The sequence below is a fragment of the Pomacea canaliculata genome, linkage group LG7, assembly GCF_003073045.1.
Source record: "Pomacea canaliculata isolate SZHN2017 linkage group LG7, ASM307304v1, whole genome shotgun sequence".
Classification (NCBI taxonomy): domain Eukaryota; kingdom Metazoa; phylum Mollusca; class Gastropoda; order Architaenioglossa; family Ampullariidae; genus Pomacea; species Pomacea canaliculata.
Window position 1 is genome coordinate 4,239,412 of NC_037596.1, and position 19,831 is coordinate 4,259,242.

The 19,831-nt window shown below is 36.9% G+C and overlaps 2 protein-coding genes across 2 annotated transcripts; one reads left to right on the plus strand and one right to left on the minus strand.

Moving 5' to 3' along the window:
• The first annotated feature begins 2,336 nt into the window (after positions 1–2,336).
• Positions 2,337–13,967, plus strand: LOC112568083 (porphobilinogen deaminase-like). The gene is made up of 10 exons (XM_025245127.1): positions 2,337–2,534; positions 5,239–5,311; positions 6,354–6,403; positions 6,550–6,683; positions 6,874–7,027; positions 7,254–7,370; positions 9,182–9,340; positions 9,579–9,632; positions 10,148–10,246; positions 10,714–13,967. The coding sequence occupies exons 1-10, from the start codon at positions 2,490–2,492 to the stop codon at positions 11,035–11,037; spliced, it is 1,209 nt and encodes a 402-aa protein (XP_025100912.1). The 5' UTR covers positions 2,337–2,489; the 3' UTR covers positions 11,038–13,967.
• A 277-nt stretch (positions 13,968–14,244) lies between these two features.
• LOC112568084 (prefoldin subunit 2-like) lies at positions 14,245–17,540 on the minus strand. The gene is made up of 3 exons (XM_025245128.1): positions 17,365–17,540; positions 16,549–16,672; positions 14,245–15,802 (listed from the first exon to the last, which is right to left on the minus strand). Exons 1-3 carry the CDS (start codon positions 17,493–17,495, stop codon positions 15,626–15,628), a joined length of 432 nt encoding a protein of 143 aa, XP_025100913.1. The 5' UTR covers positions 17,496–17,540; the 3' UTR covers positions 14,245–15,625.
• Positions 17,541–19,831: the final 2,291 nt, after the last annotated feature.

Below are 19,831 nucleotides of genomic sequence, written 5' to 3' on the forward strand. Positions count from 1 at the left end.
CTCTGTAGACGGGAACCGATCATCCTCTTCATACTACCATCTCCTGGTTCACTTTCACAAACTTATATTGTCTCACACAGAGTGCCCTTAAGACATGAAAATAAATCCCTGAAGCACTTTTTTCAAGTACCCAAGGGGAAAAAAAAGACGACTCGGTGGTAGACATAAAACTGATAAAAGAGAACAAAAGGTATTACGGCTTTCGTCAGAAAGGAGTAACCGACCATACAACGACAATATGGCGACGACGATGAACATGATGGTGGCGATATGGATGATCCGATCGTAGATCGATAGATCAGTAAATGAATACCCACAAGCTGTATGGTCTGCAATATTGGAGATACCCAATTTGATACTCTTGATACCCTTATAAGAAAAATTATCATTTAGATATCACGAGAAAGATAAATCCATGAAAGTGTCTTCAATAAAAACTTCCACGAAACACACACACACGTACACACTACCGCATATGTGCTCGTGCCTGCTCACGCGTATAGCCACACAAGGATAACGGATAAATAATTGTCCACTTTTTATTATTTTATTTTTCTCGATCAGACAAATGAATTTGGATAATGTATCCATGCATCATAACGTACTGAACATACGGGAATAGTTTAAGTACTACATTTACTATTCTATCTATTCCTCTTCCTGCATCAGGTTGCACATAAGGCCTCGACCAGAGTCCGCCATCGATGTCGATCGGCTGAATCCCGCTCCAGGTGACCCCATGTCCAGCCCTTTTAATCTTTCATCTCCCTTTCCACTGTTCTTCTCCAAGTTTCCTTTGAGCGGCCTCGTTTTCTTCGGCTGTCTGGAGTCCATCGCAGGGTGACTCTGAAAAGGTCTGCTGTCTGCTGGCGGAGCACATGTCCAATCCATCGCCAACACCTTTGTTGAACCTGCGTGGTGATGGACGCGGTTTCAGTTTTTTCGGTGATCATATGGTATTTGGCCAAAAGATGGTAAGTATGCGCCTGAGGCATCTGTTTTGGAGGACGTGTCGTCAATTAAGTCTGTTACTGATGGTTTTGGTCATCTTCCATGATTCTGATCCGTAAAAGAGGGTGTTGATCACATTTGACTTGAAGATTCTCAGCTTGATCTTCTTACTGATGTTTGTTGCCTTCCATGTGCTCCTGAGTGAGGCGAAGGCGTGGCTGGCTTTCGCCAGTCGGGCTCGAATCTCCTCCTCCGCATCCCCGGTGTTTGACATTTTGGACCCAAGATAGGTGAAACTGTCAACTTCCTCAATCTCTTACTACATATACTGTGATATACATATATATAACTATAGGATGAAAGAAGGATCATGAAGTGAGAAAGACGATGGAAAACAGGTCTCAAAAACAAAGCAAAAAAATAACAATGACAATTACACGCCTGATACAATGCACATTAGCTTCATTGCGGTGCCCATTTAAAATTTTAAAACGAACACAACGCTCCAATAATGCATGGCTGCTGTTCCACGACCCATTTGATCAAGAGCTAAACGAAAATATGATACTAGTGCCGCGGTTCTCAACCTGTGGGGCACGTCCCCAAAAGGAGAGGGGGGGGGAGGCCAAAGGCGGTCATTCTTCTAAAAGTTTCTTATATCTCATCGATCATATGATCATATGATCATATCAGTGAACGCTGGCTATATAAGGCTGGGGGACGCACGGACGTGCCTTTTTTTTTTTCGTCTGGGGGACGTCACAAGCAAAAGGTTGAGAAATGTCCAGTACTAGCGGAACTGGAACTTATCTGATAGGAAAACCCGCAGCCACATTATCATCTACATCTATGTACTTTATTTTACCCATTTGACATCAATGCCTGTGTTTTGCGCAAGTCACACAAGCTGAACCCTCGACTTCTTATCTGGCCCAACCCTTGGATTTACATGCATGTAGGCCACTCATACATTGCATGCTACCCTATACATAAATCAACTTTATTATTATTAACCTCTGCATCAAAAAACAGAATTAAGCCTAAAACACCTTACAGGGTTAGCAGCAGAACGAATGGTCAAACCCACCCACATCTACCCGTGGACGTGTTGCCTACAGGACATATAGCGGCCATGCCGAACCTTTACGGAAACACCCGAACATTTTACCGGTACCTTCCGTCGTATGGTGTACCTTAAAGAAAATGTATCCTTGATCAACACGATCAACAAAATAAACCAGAAAAACTCTGAATTCTTAGTTTAACACAATATCTTTACATGTTATTGCAAGTAGTTTCGATAATCCGTTTTAGAGGTTATTAACTTGTTATTAATTTTATTACTATCTCTGAGAAGATATTTTCACCTGTCACCGGTTATTTACGTCATCGACGATCTGGAGTCGACGAAAGATCCGTCTATCGCCACATTCGTTCATGGACGTATGTTGAAGGTTGAAAACAAACCACACAGTTTTCAGATTCACACAGCTGGAAAACATCCCTGCGTCTCTGAAGCAATTTTGTGAACATACACCATGTCCGGTGATAGAATAGTACGTGTGGGCTCGAGGAAAAGCGAGGTAAGTTCTAACTTTCCGACAACAAATGTGTGTGATCCAGAGACACTATCTGACGACTGCCATAACTTCAGTTTTACTGATAATAGCCGCAAATTCTCATAGTTTATACTTGTTTGTTTGTGCAAATACATATAAATTTGCTCATTGTGGCGTTATTGTTTCGTTTAGACGCGGTTGACATATATTTGTCGGCCACGCTACATGCAGAATCACTGACGTCAGTCAGTAATAAAAACATAATAAAACTCTGTATCATCATAAAACAGATACGTTTTCTTTATATTTAAGAATGCCATAACATGTCACAATGTTTTAGTCTAATTTAATTGCGAGCACTCTCTTAAACTGTACCATGACAAGCATAAGTCCTCAGCTTTTCAGTTTCTTATGTACATGTCTCTTATGTTTCAAGACCATGTTGAGTTTTAAAAAGTAGGTGTTATGTGTTAATGCAATAGCATGATGTTTGATTTTTTTTTAAGATCCACAAGTAATATAATGAAATGATGGGGGAAAATATATAAGAAATTTTTAATGTATAAAGATTCTAAGTGGATATATCAAACAAATTTTCTGACTTGAATCATTGGTAGAATCTAATTAAAAACAAAATTTGTAGAGACAAATACTTCATCATTTATACAAATTGTGTCAACTCGTATTTACTGTATTTACATTTAATAGTTGAGCTAGAAAATTGTAAATTATTGCAAACATTAAAGAGCACTTATTAGTTAAATTTATAGTGTCATTAGTTAAATTACAATGCCACTACAGGTGGTCCTTGGGTTACGTCAGTCCCGAGTTGCGATGTTTCTGGTTATGACACATCTCCCATTTACTATATAAAGCCTTGTTTCTACTTAAGTGGTTTTGCATTGTAAACATCATAACACGAACTTCGTTTATTATTCCTGTTTCATTTCATCATTAAATGTATTTTACATGTGTTTTTTGATAATTACTTTGTTAGGATAAGATAAGTGCTCACAGTATGTTATTTACATACAGTATACACATATGTTCCAACTTAGACCGAAAATCGGTTTACGACGCAACGTAGGAACGGAACATCGTAAGTTGTGGACGCCCTGTATATAAATGTGATCCAACGTTTTCTCTTTCTTTCTCTCTCTTTCGCTCACACACACAAACACAATGAGCTGTACAAATATATGGCTTACCTCTTTGACATTCTCTTGTGTATACACCAGTCTCATTAGAGTAAATGCAACCTTGCTGAATGAGTCTGGTACCTTTTTGACCTTTCTGGTGACACCTGCCCTAAAGCCTCCTGCCATTTACTTTTTTCTTTGGAATCATGTTGTATCATATAAGCAAAGGAATTAAGAGTCATATGGTTTAAACATGTTAATAGATGACAAAATAATTTACTTAATTTTTTTTTCAATCATGTTATTACATATTTTTTCTTCAAGATTTCTCATAGGTTTTGGGGAATTTTTAGTAAGCATTTAAGCACCTTAGATTGCGCATATGGTTGTTGTTATCATATTTTCAGGAGAAGGCTATAAATTGTACTAAGTATTGTGCTTACTGTCCTTGTGGTTATGTGTTTTTAATGTTAATTTTGTGTACTCTCCATCTTTAAAATGGCAGTAGGTTTATAAAACTTTAGGCAGTGACATGCTTGAAAGAAAAAAAAAAGTTCATAAATGTCAGTGCGTGTGACACCATAGGCCTTGCATTCTTTAGACTGTATTTAAAATCAGCTACAGGAGCTGTATTTTACTAAGACTAAATAGAACAAAATTGTTTGATAAATGTCATCAAAAACATATATCAGTAAGATTCACAGCACTGTTTGTTTCTTGTAGACTTTCACTTAATGTAAGAAAGTGGTGGACCAGTAAAATACAGTTTTCAGTTGTAGTCCACAGGAGTACACATTTTGAGGAGCTTTGAAATGTGTTGCTCATCCAGTGCGTCAGAAAATTTTATTGTTTTTTTCTTGGTGTGACCAGTGTTTCCTGTTCAAAACTGATGTGGAGATGCCATAAAACCTTCATCTGATTGCATTGAGTGATAGGAGCTAGTGAAGGATGCTGTTATTTTAAGCTGTAGCCTGAAGGCATTTTGAAAAAGTAAAGGGTATTGAAAAGAGTAGGTAATGCTCAGTGTGTGTGTGTGGAGGGAACAATATATGCATCTTCATTTAGTGGATTGGACGTTACATTTTAATTGTTATTCAGTTTGTAAAATAATTTACTTTATAAGGTGCATGATTTAGTGAAAATGCTTTCTCTGTGTGCTAATCATTTAAGACTGGATGGTAAGACAAACCACAGTAAAAGTTTAACAAAACAGTTATACTTCAGAGTAAAGAATCATCACCAGACAAAAATAAAAAATATAAATAAAACTGAAAAGTCAACATATAGAAGTGCAAGTTTTCTCCTAAACAACAAACTAACTTACACCATCATTCAGTAATGCACACATCAGGCATACCAAAAGTTTTTAAAAAACATCTTTAGATTAAAAGGAAAACAATTTGCGGATTTTAGAGTTAAATCTGAGAATTGATTTTTTTTATATATATTTTTCCTATTTAAGAAAACATTTTCGTGATTAATAAAATTATGTTTTTTTTTGTTTATATACCTTTTTTATCTGGGTCATCTTTTATTGACTAAAATGGAATAGCCTAGCTAATAAAGAAATGTCTTCTGTGTGTGAGCAGCTTGCCTTGATACAGACCCGTACGATCATTGAAGAGCTTAAAAAACGCAATGCGGATCTCAAGTTTGAAACAAGTAAGAATAATATTGATTGACATATTTTATTAACTCTGTGTTTGTGCTCATGTTCATATATGCATGTGTATGTATGTGCCCGTGCATGAACTGAAAATATGGATAAATAAGATAGGACAAATTAAGTAATATTTTTTTAATATACCCATGGATGTTTTGATGTGTTCTTGTGATTTTTAAAGTTTCACTAAAATAATGAGAGTGTATGAAATGTTCATTCTTTCATGTGGACTGTGTATATGCTAATGTGAAATTAATGCCAGCCTGTTTCGTTACTCAGCAGTGAGCTGAATGGGGAAATGGAATAAACTTTTAGCAGCACATTGCCCCACGGGCATTGCACTACATTGCAATGATTTGAGAGCTTGCATACATGAATACTAATAGACATAGGAATCATGGGAAAGTTCTCCCTCTGCTGCATATTCATGTGCCCACATGTTGGTCTGCTTGCAGATATGCCCATAGATGCATGGGCACACAAATCCATGCACAAACACATGCTCTTCAGAAAAAGAGTGCAAACATAATAAGAAGATTGCAGGTTTTCATGTGACCTATGAATATATTAATGTCATAGAGAGATCTATCTCCCTTACCACTCCTACCACATAATTAAAAAAATGTGAAGTATCTCTTAAATTGCGTGCAAAAAATTGTTTGGGAAAACTTTTGTGATATTCACTCTAGCTTTTTCACTCTGTTATTGTCAGATTCATCATGTGCACATTGCGGGTGCTTTCAGTATCAAGATCAAATACATAAAAGACAACACAGTATATCCCAGATTGTTTTAACATTGTGTGTAAATGAACCCCTTTTTAATCCTGGACTCAGGTGCACAGTCACTCTAGCTGGATGCCAAAATACATACACTAGTAGTTTAGCTGACTACTGATTGTTGCATGACTTTACCGGGTTTTCAGGTATTAAAAAGTGTGCATCATTTATGAAAAAAGGACTGTTGCGTAAAACTGCTCAAGACCTTTAAGGCACCTGTGACAATTTGGGTCAAAGTAATCTTTTTTTCATCATGTTGCAGTCACTATGAATACTATGGGTGACAAGATCCTTGATTCAGCATTGTCTAAGGTAGGTGTGCACAAGGTTTGCTCAGTGCTAGATGTTAGGCAGAAAGGGTTTGATTGAAGAAGGATTGAAAGAAGAAGTAACTTGCAATTATTGTAATTTGTAGGAGTTTCATTTTCTGTTCTATTGGTGTTTTGTGTTTTTCCTAGATTGGTGAGAAATCACTTTTTACACGGGAATTGGAAGATGCCTTGCTCAAAAAGAAAGTTGATTTTGTGGTCCATTCTCTTAAAGACTTACCAACTGAAATCCCACCAGGTTTGGTGGTTGGATGTGTGTTCAGGTAATTTTTTTCATTATTGTTATTTAAGTTCAGAGGCTTCTTGAAGCTATTTTAGTATTATTTATTAAGTCATATTGTTTACAGATCTCAGTTCAAAAGGCATTTAAGTGTGCAAATGTTATTTTTGTTTCCTTATTATTTTTTTATCTTCAGATTGTAAGTTGATACTCAGAAAAGTTGTTACTTTCAGGAGAGACAACCCCAATGATGCTGTTGTCATGCACCCTAAGCATGCACACAAAAAATTAAGTGACCTCCCACCAGGAAGCATTATCGGCACCAGTGCCTTGAGGCGGGCAGCACAGTTACAGAGAAAATACCCACAGTTCAAGATTGAGAACATTGTATCCATTTATGCAATGGCTTTTAATTACCTGGATTGCTTTTGTTCAGCTTTATTGCTTAGCAAACAGAAAAAGGATGATGGTTTATGAATTTACATTATTAATCTTTTTAACTACCATTTGTAATGCTTTATCCTTTATTAGACTTAAAGTTTCTTCTTATGCATTGTAGTCAATGTAGCACTATACAGTAGAAAACATGGATATATTCTTAACAGCCCATTAGCGTGGAAATCTCAACACACGATTTCGAAAACTCTCAGAAGAGAACAGCTGTTACGCTGCTATCATTCTAGCTGTGTCTGGTCTGGAAAGAATGAACTGGAATCATCTAATCTCGGAGGTGAGAGTGAAAGCAGATTATTAGTGTTAAAATCAACAGATCTTTAATGAACATTTGTAAATATAAAATGTATTTTCTGTAGAAGGTAAGAAGTCTTTTAAATAACATAGGACACTGGGCTCAGTGGCAGTGCACACAAAAGTGGTATCTGCAGATAGGTTTGTAATGTTCATAATGTATAGGGGTGGCTGGTAGCCTAGCAGTGAATTATATTTAGGCAGGAGATGTACCATACCCCCACTCTTCCACCCACCACTTGGTTACAAAGATCCATTTATTCTGTATATGAAGGCACTTTCATCTTGCATTCAGTTTCACGTTTCTCGTCAATCATAAATTATTTTCTGATGATACACAACTGTACTTCTCCACTCCACCGGCTGAGTCTCACTCTGCTACCAGCACCATAGAAGTCTGTATTAATGAAGTCAAAGACTGGATGGTGACAAACTTAAACTGAATGATGATAAAACAGAAGCCCTCCTAAGTTTGAGAAGAAAAAATCCATCTTCACTCATTTGTCCTCCAAGTCACATCAAGGTGGGCAAAACCAAGATCACCGTTCTGTCCTCCATCACTGATCAGGAATCTGGGATTCATTGCCTACAGATATGACTCTTGCTAAACAAGTTACAGATGTAGTCTATTTTGAACTACACAAGATCAGCGCCATCCATCACATTCTGTCTATGCTAGCTACCAACACTTTTGTCTGCATTTGTTTTATCCTGACTTGATTATTACAACTCCTTGCTTGCTGGCTTCCCTGAATACCTTTTTCAAAAACACCAGAAAGTACAGAACTCTGCTGCACGTCTGGTGCTTAGAGCTAGGAAACGGGACCACGCCACCCCTCTCCTTTGTTTTTTACAATGGCTTCCCATCCGTTCTTGCATCCAGTCCAAACTGTCCAAGCTGTGTTTTAATTTCTTTGCTGGCACCTGCCCTTATTATTTCTCTGAGCTGCTTTTTCCTTACGTCCCAGCTAGACAACTCCTCTCGTCTGATGATGGTCTTCTTACTCTTCCTGTCACCAGAACAACAACATATGACCACAGGATTGTTAGTTTTTGTGCAGCCAAACAATGGAACTCTCTTCCTTTTTCATATCCACCACCTTCCCACTATTAAATCCTTTAAACGTTCACTGAAAACACACCTCTTCCATAAACATTACTCTTAACAGCCTTTCCCATAATGCCAGTCATTTTTCTTACCCTTCCTTTTGCAATATCATGTTAATCTCAGCTCTTGCTCTTGTTACTTTCTTTCTCTTTGTGTTTTCTGTATTTGATTTTATTCTTTGTTTAGTACAGTTGTTTATTCTTTTATAGCTCATATGTTATTTGTTTGTTTTCCTGTCCCTCGTATGTTGTCCGTGTTTTGTTCTTGTTCTTAAGCGCTAAGAGCGTGCTCCTTAGAAGTGCTTTAAATGTGCTTTACAAATTTTGCATTTATTATTAATAAGGTAAAAAGCTAGACAGACTTCCTTCTGACACTTGTCTTTGGAAATATTTGATGACTTGCCTTTTTACTGTATGATTAAATCAGCCTTTGCCTTAACTCATTCAGTTGGGCATCATCAGAGTGGCAGCCTGTCTTGATAGAGTTTAATTTGACTTTTGATCTCAGTTGAGGAAGAAATCATCCTACCTACTTCAACCCAACTACATCTAAGCAATTTATATTGTTTAGATAACTTTATGTAAGATGAAAAGACAATCAGATCATCTTATTCTTTTACAGCCTGCATCCTGTATTACATCTTCTTGCAGCAGTTCCATTCTAGTATGTAGAATGTTATTTTCCAGATCCTGACGCCTGAGGACTGCATGTATGCTGTGTGCCAAGGGGCTCTTGGTATTGAGTGTAGAGCGGATGATGAAGCAACACTTAAACTTCTTGCAGACATTAATGATCTGGATACAGCTTTATGCTGCGTTGCAGAGCGCTCGTTCCTCAGAAAGTTGGTCAGTGAGCCAAGAATAAAAGGATTTTCAGATTATCATTTATGTTTTATTTGCCTATAATACATTTAAGACTGAAATGTAGATAATAGATTTCGACTGAAGTCAGATTTGTTTGCTTGAAGATCAGTCATTAGTTAAGTGTTTAGACAGGTTACTAGACTTGTCAGGAGAATTAGAAATAGTATTGGTAAATTGGTCTCTATTTCTGGTATATGTTTTCTGGGTTTTTTCTATGCAGGAAGGGGGTTGCAGTGTCCCTGTCTCTGTTTTCACAGAAAAAACTGAGGACAAGGTAAGAATGCATAGTTCTACTGTTACAGGCAGTATTTAAAGAACACCACTAAACAAGTCATCAATGAAAGAAACTTTCAACTTTTGTACAATGCACTGTGGCATTTGTTTCTTGGACTGACATCTCCACAGTGACACTGGCTACCTTGCCATAGGCTTGTTCCCAGAAAGAGTTGACTTGTATGTTTGGGCTCAGTCCTGAATTTCAGGACGGGTTTTTAATTTTTCTGCTAGTCAACAGTTGAGCTTGCAGTCGTTAGGATCTTTTTGGTTTTTTTGGATTAAACTGTGACAGTTGATCACTTCAGGAAAGGAACTGCACAATTCAAGAGTGGAATGAGTTTTCTGTTAAAAATCTGTTTATTGACATCACAAATGATAAATTTTCTAAGTGACATCTCTTCAGTTTGTACTATGTTATTTTTCTACATGTGTTGTGAACTTTGTAGAGTCAAGAGCATAATAATAATATGTATTCACCATTAACATCCACATGTTTTTTTTTTTTTATGACAGCTTTTGCTGCGTGGAGGTGTGTTCAGTATTAGTGGGGACCAAGCAGTGAAACAAGAAATTACATTCGACCTTAATGAGAAGGTTGAAACAGAGAAGAGTGTGAGTCCTGTTTCTGTCATTAGAAATGCTTATGGTGCCTGTGGCATTGCGTTGTGAATACTGAATGTGCACATAACTTCAACAAACAGTATTTTAGGGAGTAGAGATATGCTTTCATTAGGACTGCTACAAAACTACCACCTCAACACATCAATAACAGGATACATACTTCATAAAGGAAAATTGTAATTTGCTGTTTTGAAAATCAGAGGATAGGAAACGCAGCTGTTGTTTCTTTGTTTTTCTTTGTTGCATATTTTGGTGACTTGCTTTCGAACTCTGTCACATATAAAAGTGTAAAGTGACATTGCTGATTCTGTGTTGTCTTTCTCTGTGCATGGTCATGAACACATCTGGCAGTGCTCATGCATGCATGGTGTGTGTGTGCTATTTTTCCAATAGTTGTTATCTACTCTTATGGCTTTGTCACTTATGAGACTAATAGTTACTATTTTTATATTGTCCAGGACAAAAAAGGAGAACCAGAGGCTTTCATTAGCATTGTGTGCCACCAAGCACAAAACCTCAACCGATATCATAGAGCCCAGCAGCTTGGCAGGGAACTAGCATCTGCCATGGTGAATGCTGGTGCTGGTGAGATCCTGCAAGCTGCCAAACATACTACGAAAGAGGAAATACTGGCTGAACATGCAAAACGAAAGCAGAAGCTTGCTGATGAGGCAGAAGCTGGTACTAATGCAGAGTTACCAGCAAAAATGCCAAGAGTGGATAAAGCAATGGAGAAGATAGGGTCTTCTTCCTCTAGTGATTTAGAACTTGGAGCTAGTTAAGCCTAAGTCATAACAGAGGGTTGTCATGGCAGATGTTTCTCCTTTTGTCTGAAAGAGACACGTTTTTGTTTGCACTTGGCAGTTCACAATGAAATGTTTGTAGCTGCATTTTATGTGCATGTATATGAGTGAATAGAACATTTAAGGTGAAAATTGGCTGTGGGTGAGTATGTGTGAGTGAAAAAGCGTATGTAACAGAGGGGCATGCAGTTCCTTTTCTGTTGAAAATGACGTGGTAAAATTTATTTACAGTCTCTTGCCTAAAGTGCACCTGACCAGGAAAATTGCATGAAGTTATGAAGTAGAGAAACATAATTACCTTCATGACCTAAATGTTAAAATTGGTCTTTTGTGGCATTTATTGTTTACTTCGTGATTTTTACCTGGGGCATTTAAATTCCATTTTTTTTAAAACAACAAATTCACGTAGCTGTTTTCAATACTTTTTTTGTCTTGAATCTAGCAGATATAACACTGCCAGACTGCTTCTTTCATAAAACCTCATGATGTATTTAGAAACGTGATTATTCTGGTCACTTGCAAATTTAGGATCAAATAATCTACTTAGTTTTTTGTCCACCCTCTAAAGCAAGTTCATGATGAGTATCATTTTCATATCAGAAAATTTATGGTTATATGGATTTGTCCATTGCCAAGCATGGCTTTAATTTAGCAGCCACTTTTTTTCCTTCATTTTGTAGTTTGTATGTGTTTGATTGGCAGCATATTATTCCCCAATGCCTTTAAGTTGTTCATAAATTTGAATTTGTTAAAATACACATAGCCAATGGTTTCTTATTTGACAGGTGAAAAGTTCACAATGTAAGGTGTGAGAATTCCTGATAGTTTGTATGTCCACAAGAAATTTTATTTTGCTTGAACTTTTTTCTCTTTGAAATGATTTCCTTTTTCACTAATATAGGTAAAGGTGTGGACCTTTTTGCATTTCTTTTTTTCTGCTTACTTTAATATCTTTAATTATCTTTTCGACTTGAAGATGATTGATTCCATTGTGAATGCATGTTTTCTTTTAATTTTTTTAATATTTAATGTCCCTGACCTGCTGAAAAAATTTCACTGTTTTCCTTGATTTGCTGATAAATTGATACCTGTTTCTCTCTTGAAGAAAGAATTAAGTTTTTATTAATCATAAACAGTTTTGCTGAAGTGGGAGTTAAACAGCCATTAAACAGAATCTTCATCAGGTGACAATATCACATGAATTATATGCATCAACAGTTCCACAGTAATTGTGGGGTCTTCTTGTTTCGAAGCATGCTATTGCATGATCAATTTCTGTTGTGATTTTGTTTAGCTTCTAAGTGTAAATACTAAGTCCAACATTATCCAGTTTATACAAAATGATTTTAGTGATTTGTGTGGATGATTTCTGGAGACTTCATATATTGCGGCGTCATTTCATGAAATCAGTCAAGCGCAAATTGTGTGGTGTATTTGTGACCTTGGTGGCAGTCATCTGTGCCCTTTTAAAAGCATATAAATTAGATTGCCTGGGACATATATGTCTGGACTGCTTGCAGCTGAATTTTCCACCTTAACGTCTAGAACAAGGCCATAGTACAGATTCACTTTTGATTTAACAATCAACTTCCAAAATATGAACAGACAATGCATACTCTCTTGTTGACCTAGGTTCAAAAGCCCAATCTTTATAGTCTGTTGTGTTTTCAGTTTATTGGCTCTAAGTCGTGGGAAATGGAGGTTGAGGACTTTGCCAAAAAAGAAAGAAAAAGGAACAAATTTATTGCAAGTCTAATTTTGTCGAATTTATCGCGATTCTAGATATTTAACAATTAAATGGTTTGTGGAGATCTGACAGGGTACAGCTTCACGGGGGAACTAAAGATATACCTCTGTGCATTTTGTGGGAAAAACCTTTTTTCTGTAAACAAAAAAATCCTGTCCGCTCCCACCATAGTATGCAGTTACCATGGATACAGTAGAGAAAGGGTGTTAGTGTTACATGAAATTTCATGTCTAAACCATGTCTTTCATATTTTTAACATTTAGAGGAAAGACTAATTGTTGATTGACTGCAACATGATCTTAAAGTTGCTAATCTGGACGAATAAGCATCAAAAAAGGTTCAAACAGACTTAAATTTCTCGTTCATTTTATTGTTGCCTGCTTTGAGAGGTTTGACACGGTTTGTTGTTGTTTTAAGTTAACAAGTTTTATAAAAAGTTCATATTGTTTTGTGCCAAACCTAAGCAATAGAATGAAGAAGTGATGATTCTGTCAGCTGATAGCATTTTTTGATAACAAAATGGCATTTTAAAAAAAAATTAATGGTTAAGCATGAGTAAATTTATTTACTTTGGTGATTTTGGTTTGACCTTGTTCAAGTATGTAAATATTAGGCATCTCCTTTCTTTATACTCATAGATTTCCATGGTGTGTTGCTGATACTTAAGTCCATATATGGACACCAGGACTGAAAAAATCAATGCATACTGGGATTGGTGCCAATTTCTTTCAGTTTATTGGAGCTGGTGAATTGTTTTGTGGTGTCTTGGATTACTTCTCAACTTAGACATCATGTATGCCAATATACAACATAGCGATTTCTGTTTTTCAATGTTTTAAAAGATTGCTGTACCAATATTTTATTACCAAGTCATAGTAGTTATAGGTTGTTTATATTGTGATGTTTCAGTATAATTTAATATTTTCTAGGTCCATTTATGCACATTCCGTTCTTTTCAGTTTAAGTATTTTTGTTTAGATGAATCTGAAGCAGGAGATATAAAGTTTTTCTGCATTTGAATATCAATATGGAAAGAGACACTGATGCTTTGAAATATTTTAATAACTGGAAAAAAAGTTGCTTTTATTGTGCAATGTGGACAAAGATTGCCATTCTTGAAATCTCTACGTCAGAATTTTAGAAATAAACTGTGGTATATTGACGAGTTTATATGACGTATGATGGTAGGAAAGAAAAATAAGTTGTGGCAACAAATATGTATTATTTAAAAGATAGATTTTACGGTGAAATGTCAGCATTTAAAAAAGTGTGGGGGGTGGGGATCTGGACATTGTTTAAAGCATCTTTAACAAACAGGTCAAACAGTTCAGACCTATTTTAACTTTTCTTTTGCTAGACATTTTTCAACAAACCCCTTGTTATCACAGAACCTAAATATCTCACTATCTAAATAATCAATGACAACAGAAAGCAGTGGCTTGAACACTCCCGGGTTGAACATTCTTTAATACAGTTGGCATGACTCAACATTTTTTTTATCAGCAGCTCTAGTGCAAAGCCTGAAAATGCCCGCAAGTATGTTATAAGTGTACCATCTGAATTTTGTGATTATCTATTTAAAACTTCTTAAGTAGTTGAAACTTCATCAAACAAAGACAGGACAGTTCAAATACCAATATTTTTTACGCATTTCATGAGGCCAAAGAAAAGGCTTGAAACTACCTCTTGACTTCTTTGGAAAGTCTTTTATGGAAAATTTAGCTTTTTTACCACTACTAACATTTTCTGCATGGACAATGAAAACCTGTTCACAGGACTAGCTTGTTCCAAAAGGCTTCAGAAGACCATTTATATATTTTGATACCCCTCATTTTTACCAACGGCCCATTCTCCCCCACCCCAACCCAAAAAAACAATTTACTCATTTTGACAATTTTAAAAAGATTGAGTTCTGTTATGGATCTTTTCTATTTCTTGCCCACAACCCTCTCCCAGCCAGCAAGAGATCTCAATAAGATTTGAAGCAATGTTTGCATTTTCCTTTAGATTTATAAGTTTATTCCTTGTTACTCCCATGCATGTACTGTTGCGGTTTCTAAAACAGCCCTCCACCCTTTTTTTTCACAAGTGGGTTGTTAGCCCAAAGCAAAACCCCCAACATGGAGAATCAGGGCGCAACATTTTAGTTTGGCCTATCCCCTGACAGTCTATAATTGTTTTAACATCTGTGCAGCTGCAATACCTCAGCAATGATTATGACTGTTAAAAACTATTGCTTAGAGTACACTGCATTCATGGCACTATATTTCAAACTGTGATCTCAAACATCTACCCTTTCCCAGCAAGATTTTGTGCAGTAGTTGTACATCTCTGAGATACCCAACAATAAGATCAACATACAAAGTATGCTTTACTGTTTGCCTACATTGCTGTTACATTACTATGCATCAGTCATAAGTTCTGAGCTAAAAGACATTTTAAAAAGCTAAAGCACTTTTGAACTTAAAGACATTTTCCCTGACAGTGACAGATTTTGCACAGCCAAACTGTAGCAGTCTGACTGATTTTAAGCGCTTATTTCTGTGGATTCATTGCAAAGCTTTCAAAAGAAAAATATACAAAGTGCTGACAATGTTCACACTGTCATCCGAGCAAACTCATATGAAAATGAAAGTGGAAGAATCCCTCCATGCAACTCATAATTTGCAAAAGCTTGTCTTCACACATTGGCACAGGTAGACGCACCCACACATCTCCCCACCCTCACCCCTTAAAGTTAGGTCACATACGCTTTGAAATACATGCACACTGAAACAGCAACCAGCTGAAATGGTATGGGATGCACAGTTTATAATGAGTTCATGAGCTGTTGGCAACGAGAACACCACCTCCACCCCCTGTTTTGGTGTCGCCTTCAGATTTTTCTTGCTTGTCATCCTCTCCACGTATTCTGATGTTATGCTCTTCGCGGTAAGCATTGATTTCTTTGCCTTTCGCCTCCAGCTGCTTTGTCATGTTCTCCACAAATTTGGCCATCTGGAGACAGATGCAGCACAGTAAGAGTGTAAGCAATGTCTGCTTAAGGTTAACACTGGAATGTCTAAATACAGAAATAAAACCTATGCAACTCATTCTGCATGAGACGGACAGAAAACAAAATATCATTACAGGGTTCCCAGGGATCAGGAATGGTGCCAAGTAAGGACCTTCTAAGGACTTTTCATGCATTTGTTAGGACCTAAGTGACAATCATCAATGCTTAAGTTTTTCTCCTGTATGGTATTATTTATGAATCTTTGGTCTTCTCTATGGTCTGAAATGTATGTATTAATATTCTAGTAATAAATAATCAAAGAGTTAATTTTGATGCCAATCTGCCATATTTAGATAACTTAAATAGTCTCATTAGCGTGGCACAGTGAATCAATATTCTGTGCTTTTATGAAGCAGGAATTTGGGCTCCCAGACTCCTGCTGAAAATATTAGTATAAATCATGCAGGTTGCTAAAAGAGTACACATCACTCCTTAGACTTGAAATCATTCTCTCTTTATCAATGTCATTAACATTTGATTAAAATCAAAACTTTCTTTCTTACTGACAAAACAATTTTTAATGTAATAAAACGGGAGAAAAATAAATTTTAAGAGTTGGACATTTTAGACACAATCATTAGTTCTCAATGTTATCAACAGTCCTAATGCTGAGTAGATATCCTGTGTGTTTACAATGGTTGTAAAATCCTGATCTTAGCACAGGGCTATCATTGGCCCTTAGTCTCACCTGTTCTTTGTTTGTGCTCAATGCTGGTAAAACATCTCCCACTGTCCGTTCAACCAAAACTCCACCAACCATTCTGAAGCAGCGCCTCTCGGGTGCAACTTCCTTTAATGTTTCTATGACCAATCTATATTAAAGAGCAAAAATTTATATTGCTTTTGGTTTCTCTAGACATTTTTTTAACAACAAAGTAACTTTACTGATAAATGTTGCAAACAGAAGAATTACCAGTAAATACATTTTATTATGCCAGCCATGAGCTATGTCAGTATAATTCAAATTTGTTTGCCTACATTGCACTGACATCTGCATTAATTTTTGTAAAACTTAAAAAAAAAAAAAAAAGCTTTAACACAACATTTGTTAAAAAATTTTTAAAAAAATCAAACAAATGTAACATTAATGTACTTTTTATGTAACCTTAACAGTAAATAGCATGTCGCTGCACCTTCAGTGATTAACTTCCCTCTCATATTCCCACCCCCAAGGAAAGAGGGTAGAAATAAAGGTAGTATAAGATCTTTTATCGTTAGTAGTAAATAAGGGAGTATGAGTGAGAAAACTGAGCAGGTGGACATGACTCAATCATTTCGGTTTTGTCTGAATGACTGCTTTCCCAAAGTTTATATATAATGTATCTAAAAGAGAATGGCAAATAAAAAGCGACAATGCAAAATAAGCTTTAAACGTGATTGTCCACACAATGATAAAAATAGTCTTTCTATATAAGAAATCTTAGTGGTTGCTATAGAATTTCGACAAGCATGTCATGTGCGGGTCTGATCGACGTTTTTCCCTGCCATTTCTCAATAAACTTACTCGTGTTCTTTCATGTCCATTTCAACTTCAGCTATTCGAGAAGCTACAACTCTCTGTTGCTGGCGAAGCTCCTGAAAGCCCGCAATAATTTGTTCCTGCGACTTTCCTTTCGGTGTCTTGCTTACCGACATCTTGTAACTGTGTTGCACGTCTTCCGCTCACGGATAGCTTAACATTGAACCATTTAGGTCGTGAGCCATATGAAGAAAGTAATATTTGAAGATTTTGACAAATACTTTGCAAGGGTATCACACATATATATATATATAAATTCATTATTTATATGTTACTTCTATGTAGTTTTCAATCTTTCTGTAGGGAAGTCTTTGTACAACTACACACTTCTAAACTGTACACGTCAGTGTCAACTACAAATTCAAACAAAATAAGGGGAAAGTACCTCTTTTTTTTTACAAAAGCTGCAAGGTCTCACGAGTAGTCTCCCGTTGTCAGTAGATTAAATTATATATAATTATACCAAATCGCAAAGCAGGGATATAGGTAATATCACAGATCCTTCAGTAAAAGAAATTTCTGTCCCAGTCCTGTGTATGAATGACTAAAATCTCTTTGTGTTATATTAATTTGGAACTTATATTTGCGCACAAAGAGTATATGCAATGGACTTTCTATTTTGTTTTGGAAAAAAGTCAACAGAACAAACATGCAACAAATCACAACAACGTCACTTCAGGGTTTGTTTGTTTTTTGTTGATTTTTTTAAATTTGACTTCAACTTCATTTCAATATAATCAAGCGGGAGCACTTGTTTTGAGCAGCGTGTACCGCTTACAGTAATTATAATTACTCCCTACACCCCGCACCCTCTTCGAACGCATACTTGGACAAGCGAGCGGCGCAGCGCAGACGGACGACAACAGTATAAGTGACGTAGTACCCAAACTGTCCAGTCTAAATAGCAGGCAAAAGTCAGCGTTTGCACCGGAGCGCCCTGTAGTGTACCGGCTCAGTGATCTCGTCTCTAGACACTTAATATGTCCGCATTGCTATTGCTTGTTCTCTATAGCCACTGCACGATGGCAGGGACCCACAGTGTAGTTCTCCGAAGCTCCGTTGCTCGCTAGACATGGGTATTGCGGACGCTTCCCACATCTGAGCGCTATCTGTTCACCTCGATGAGTTTGTGCGTAACTTAATGACCCTTACAACTTTGGTCCTTTGTAGTTAGAAGAAAACTGCTGATGTATGTTTGTTGTTTTGTTGTTGAGCTTTCTTTTTCTTTTGAGTTCATAGCGCTATAGGCCAAAGTTGTGGCTGGTGAGAGGTGATCGAAGCTCACTGTCAAACGTTTGAGCAGTCTGTTATCAAGCGGCGTCATCGGAGCGTTACGATAGCGCCTTGTTCTAAGACAGGTGTGTTCTAAACATCAGTGACGATAACAAGGACGACGACGACAATGATGATGATTTTTATATATCTCTCTCACACACATACACGTACGTCTGTGGATGTCAAGACCTGAAAACATTTGCCGAGAAAAAAAAAATCGCACTTTCCATCATGGACACAATTATGACTTCCCCATACAGGGAAGTAACTAGAAGCGATTTGTGCGTCGACGAGAGAGAGAAAACGAGTGAACTACAATGACCTCTCTTGTCAAGCTAAAGTTCATCTGAGAGCATTCGAGGGTCAGTGTTCTTACATTCACTTCCCTGTGCGCATCCGATGCTAAAACTTTAATCAACCCTCGTCCGCCCATCCGGCTGCTGACGTTCTGGCACAGATGCGCCTCTCGTCAGATGAAAAACGTTCACAAAGAATACCGAACTGAGTAGTGCTCGAGTTAAATAGACCGTGAGAATCGCCACTGTTGATGCGATGTCACCCAAAGCATTTTTTAAATCTTTTTTTCTCTTACAGAAATTTTGATCACACCATAAGTTCAAAATAAGGAGAAAATATGAAAAATGATATAAAAAAAAAGCTCTGGTCGACACTGTCTACTCCATCCACAAACAAGAGGCAATTTTGCTGTTAGAGCAACGTTGAATATATTCAAACCCTTGTCTTCAAAACCGCTTTCAAACAGATTTTGACAGCAAAATATCAAAGCAACATTCACACCATGGAGCAAGGTTTAGCAACATGTTTACTCCCTACGTCCACTCTACACAATTAATGCATGATGTAAACAGATAATAATTAAGCAAAGCTCTAAATCATCAACGATATATGGAAACAACACAGCCCTCGCATTCATCTACATCATCTAAACCGCCTAAAGACATTGAAGAGAGTCACTAAAACAACGTATTTCATTTGTATCCCCATCATGAGGAAATTGTGAGTACACGCTGGTCACTTGCCATAATCAGCATTAGATAGCTAATTAAGAAGATTAATCATGAGATAGTTAATTAAGAAGATTGAGTGACGTACGGGGACAGACGGTTCCAGGCTCTAATTAATGATCCCTACTTTTGCTTGGTAGCCAGCAACACTT

What these genes read in the sequence shown, in the direction of transcription:
- LOC112568083 (XM_025245127.1), top strand. Translation starts at nt 2,490, where the DNA reads ATGTCCGGTGATAGAATAGTACGTGTGGGCTCGAGGAAAAGCGAG. An exon ending in GCTCGTTCCTCAGAAAGTTG is followed by an intron (nt 9,341 to 9,578) that starts GTCAGTGAGCCA and finishes TTTTCTATGCAG; the next exon opens with GAAGGGGGTTGCAGTGTCCC. An exon ending in CAGAAAAAACTGAGGACAAG is followed by an intron (nt 9,633 to 10,147) that starts GTAAGAATGCAT and finishes TTTTTATGACAG; the next exon opens with CTTTTGCTGCGTGGAGGTGT.
- LOC112568084 (XM_025245128.1), bottom strand. Translation starts at nt 17,495, where the DNA reads ATGTCGGTAAGCAAGACACCGAAAGGAAAGTCGCAGGAACAAATTATT. An exon ending in ATGGACATGAAAGAACACGA is followed by an intron (nt 16,673 to 17,364) that starts GTAAGTTTATTG and finishes TCTTTAATATAG; the next exon opens with ATTGGTCATAGAAACATTAA. An exon ending in TGAGCACAAACAAAGAACAG is followed by an intron (nt 15,803 to 16,548) that starts GTGAGACTAAGG and finishes ATCTGTCTCCAG; the next exon opens with ATGGCCAAATTTGTGGAGAA.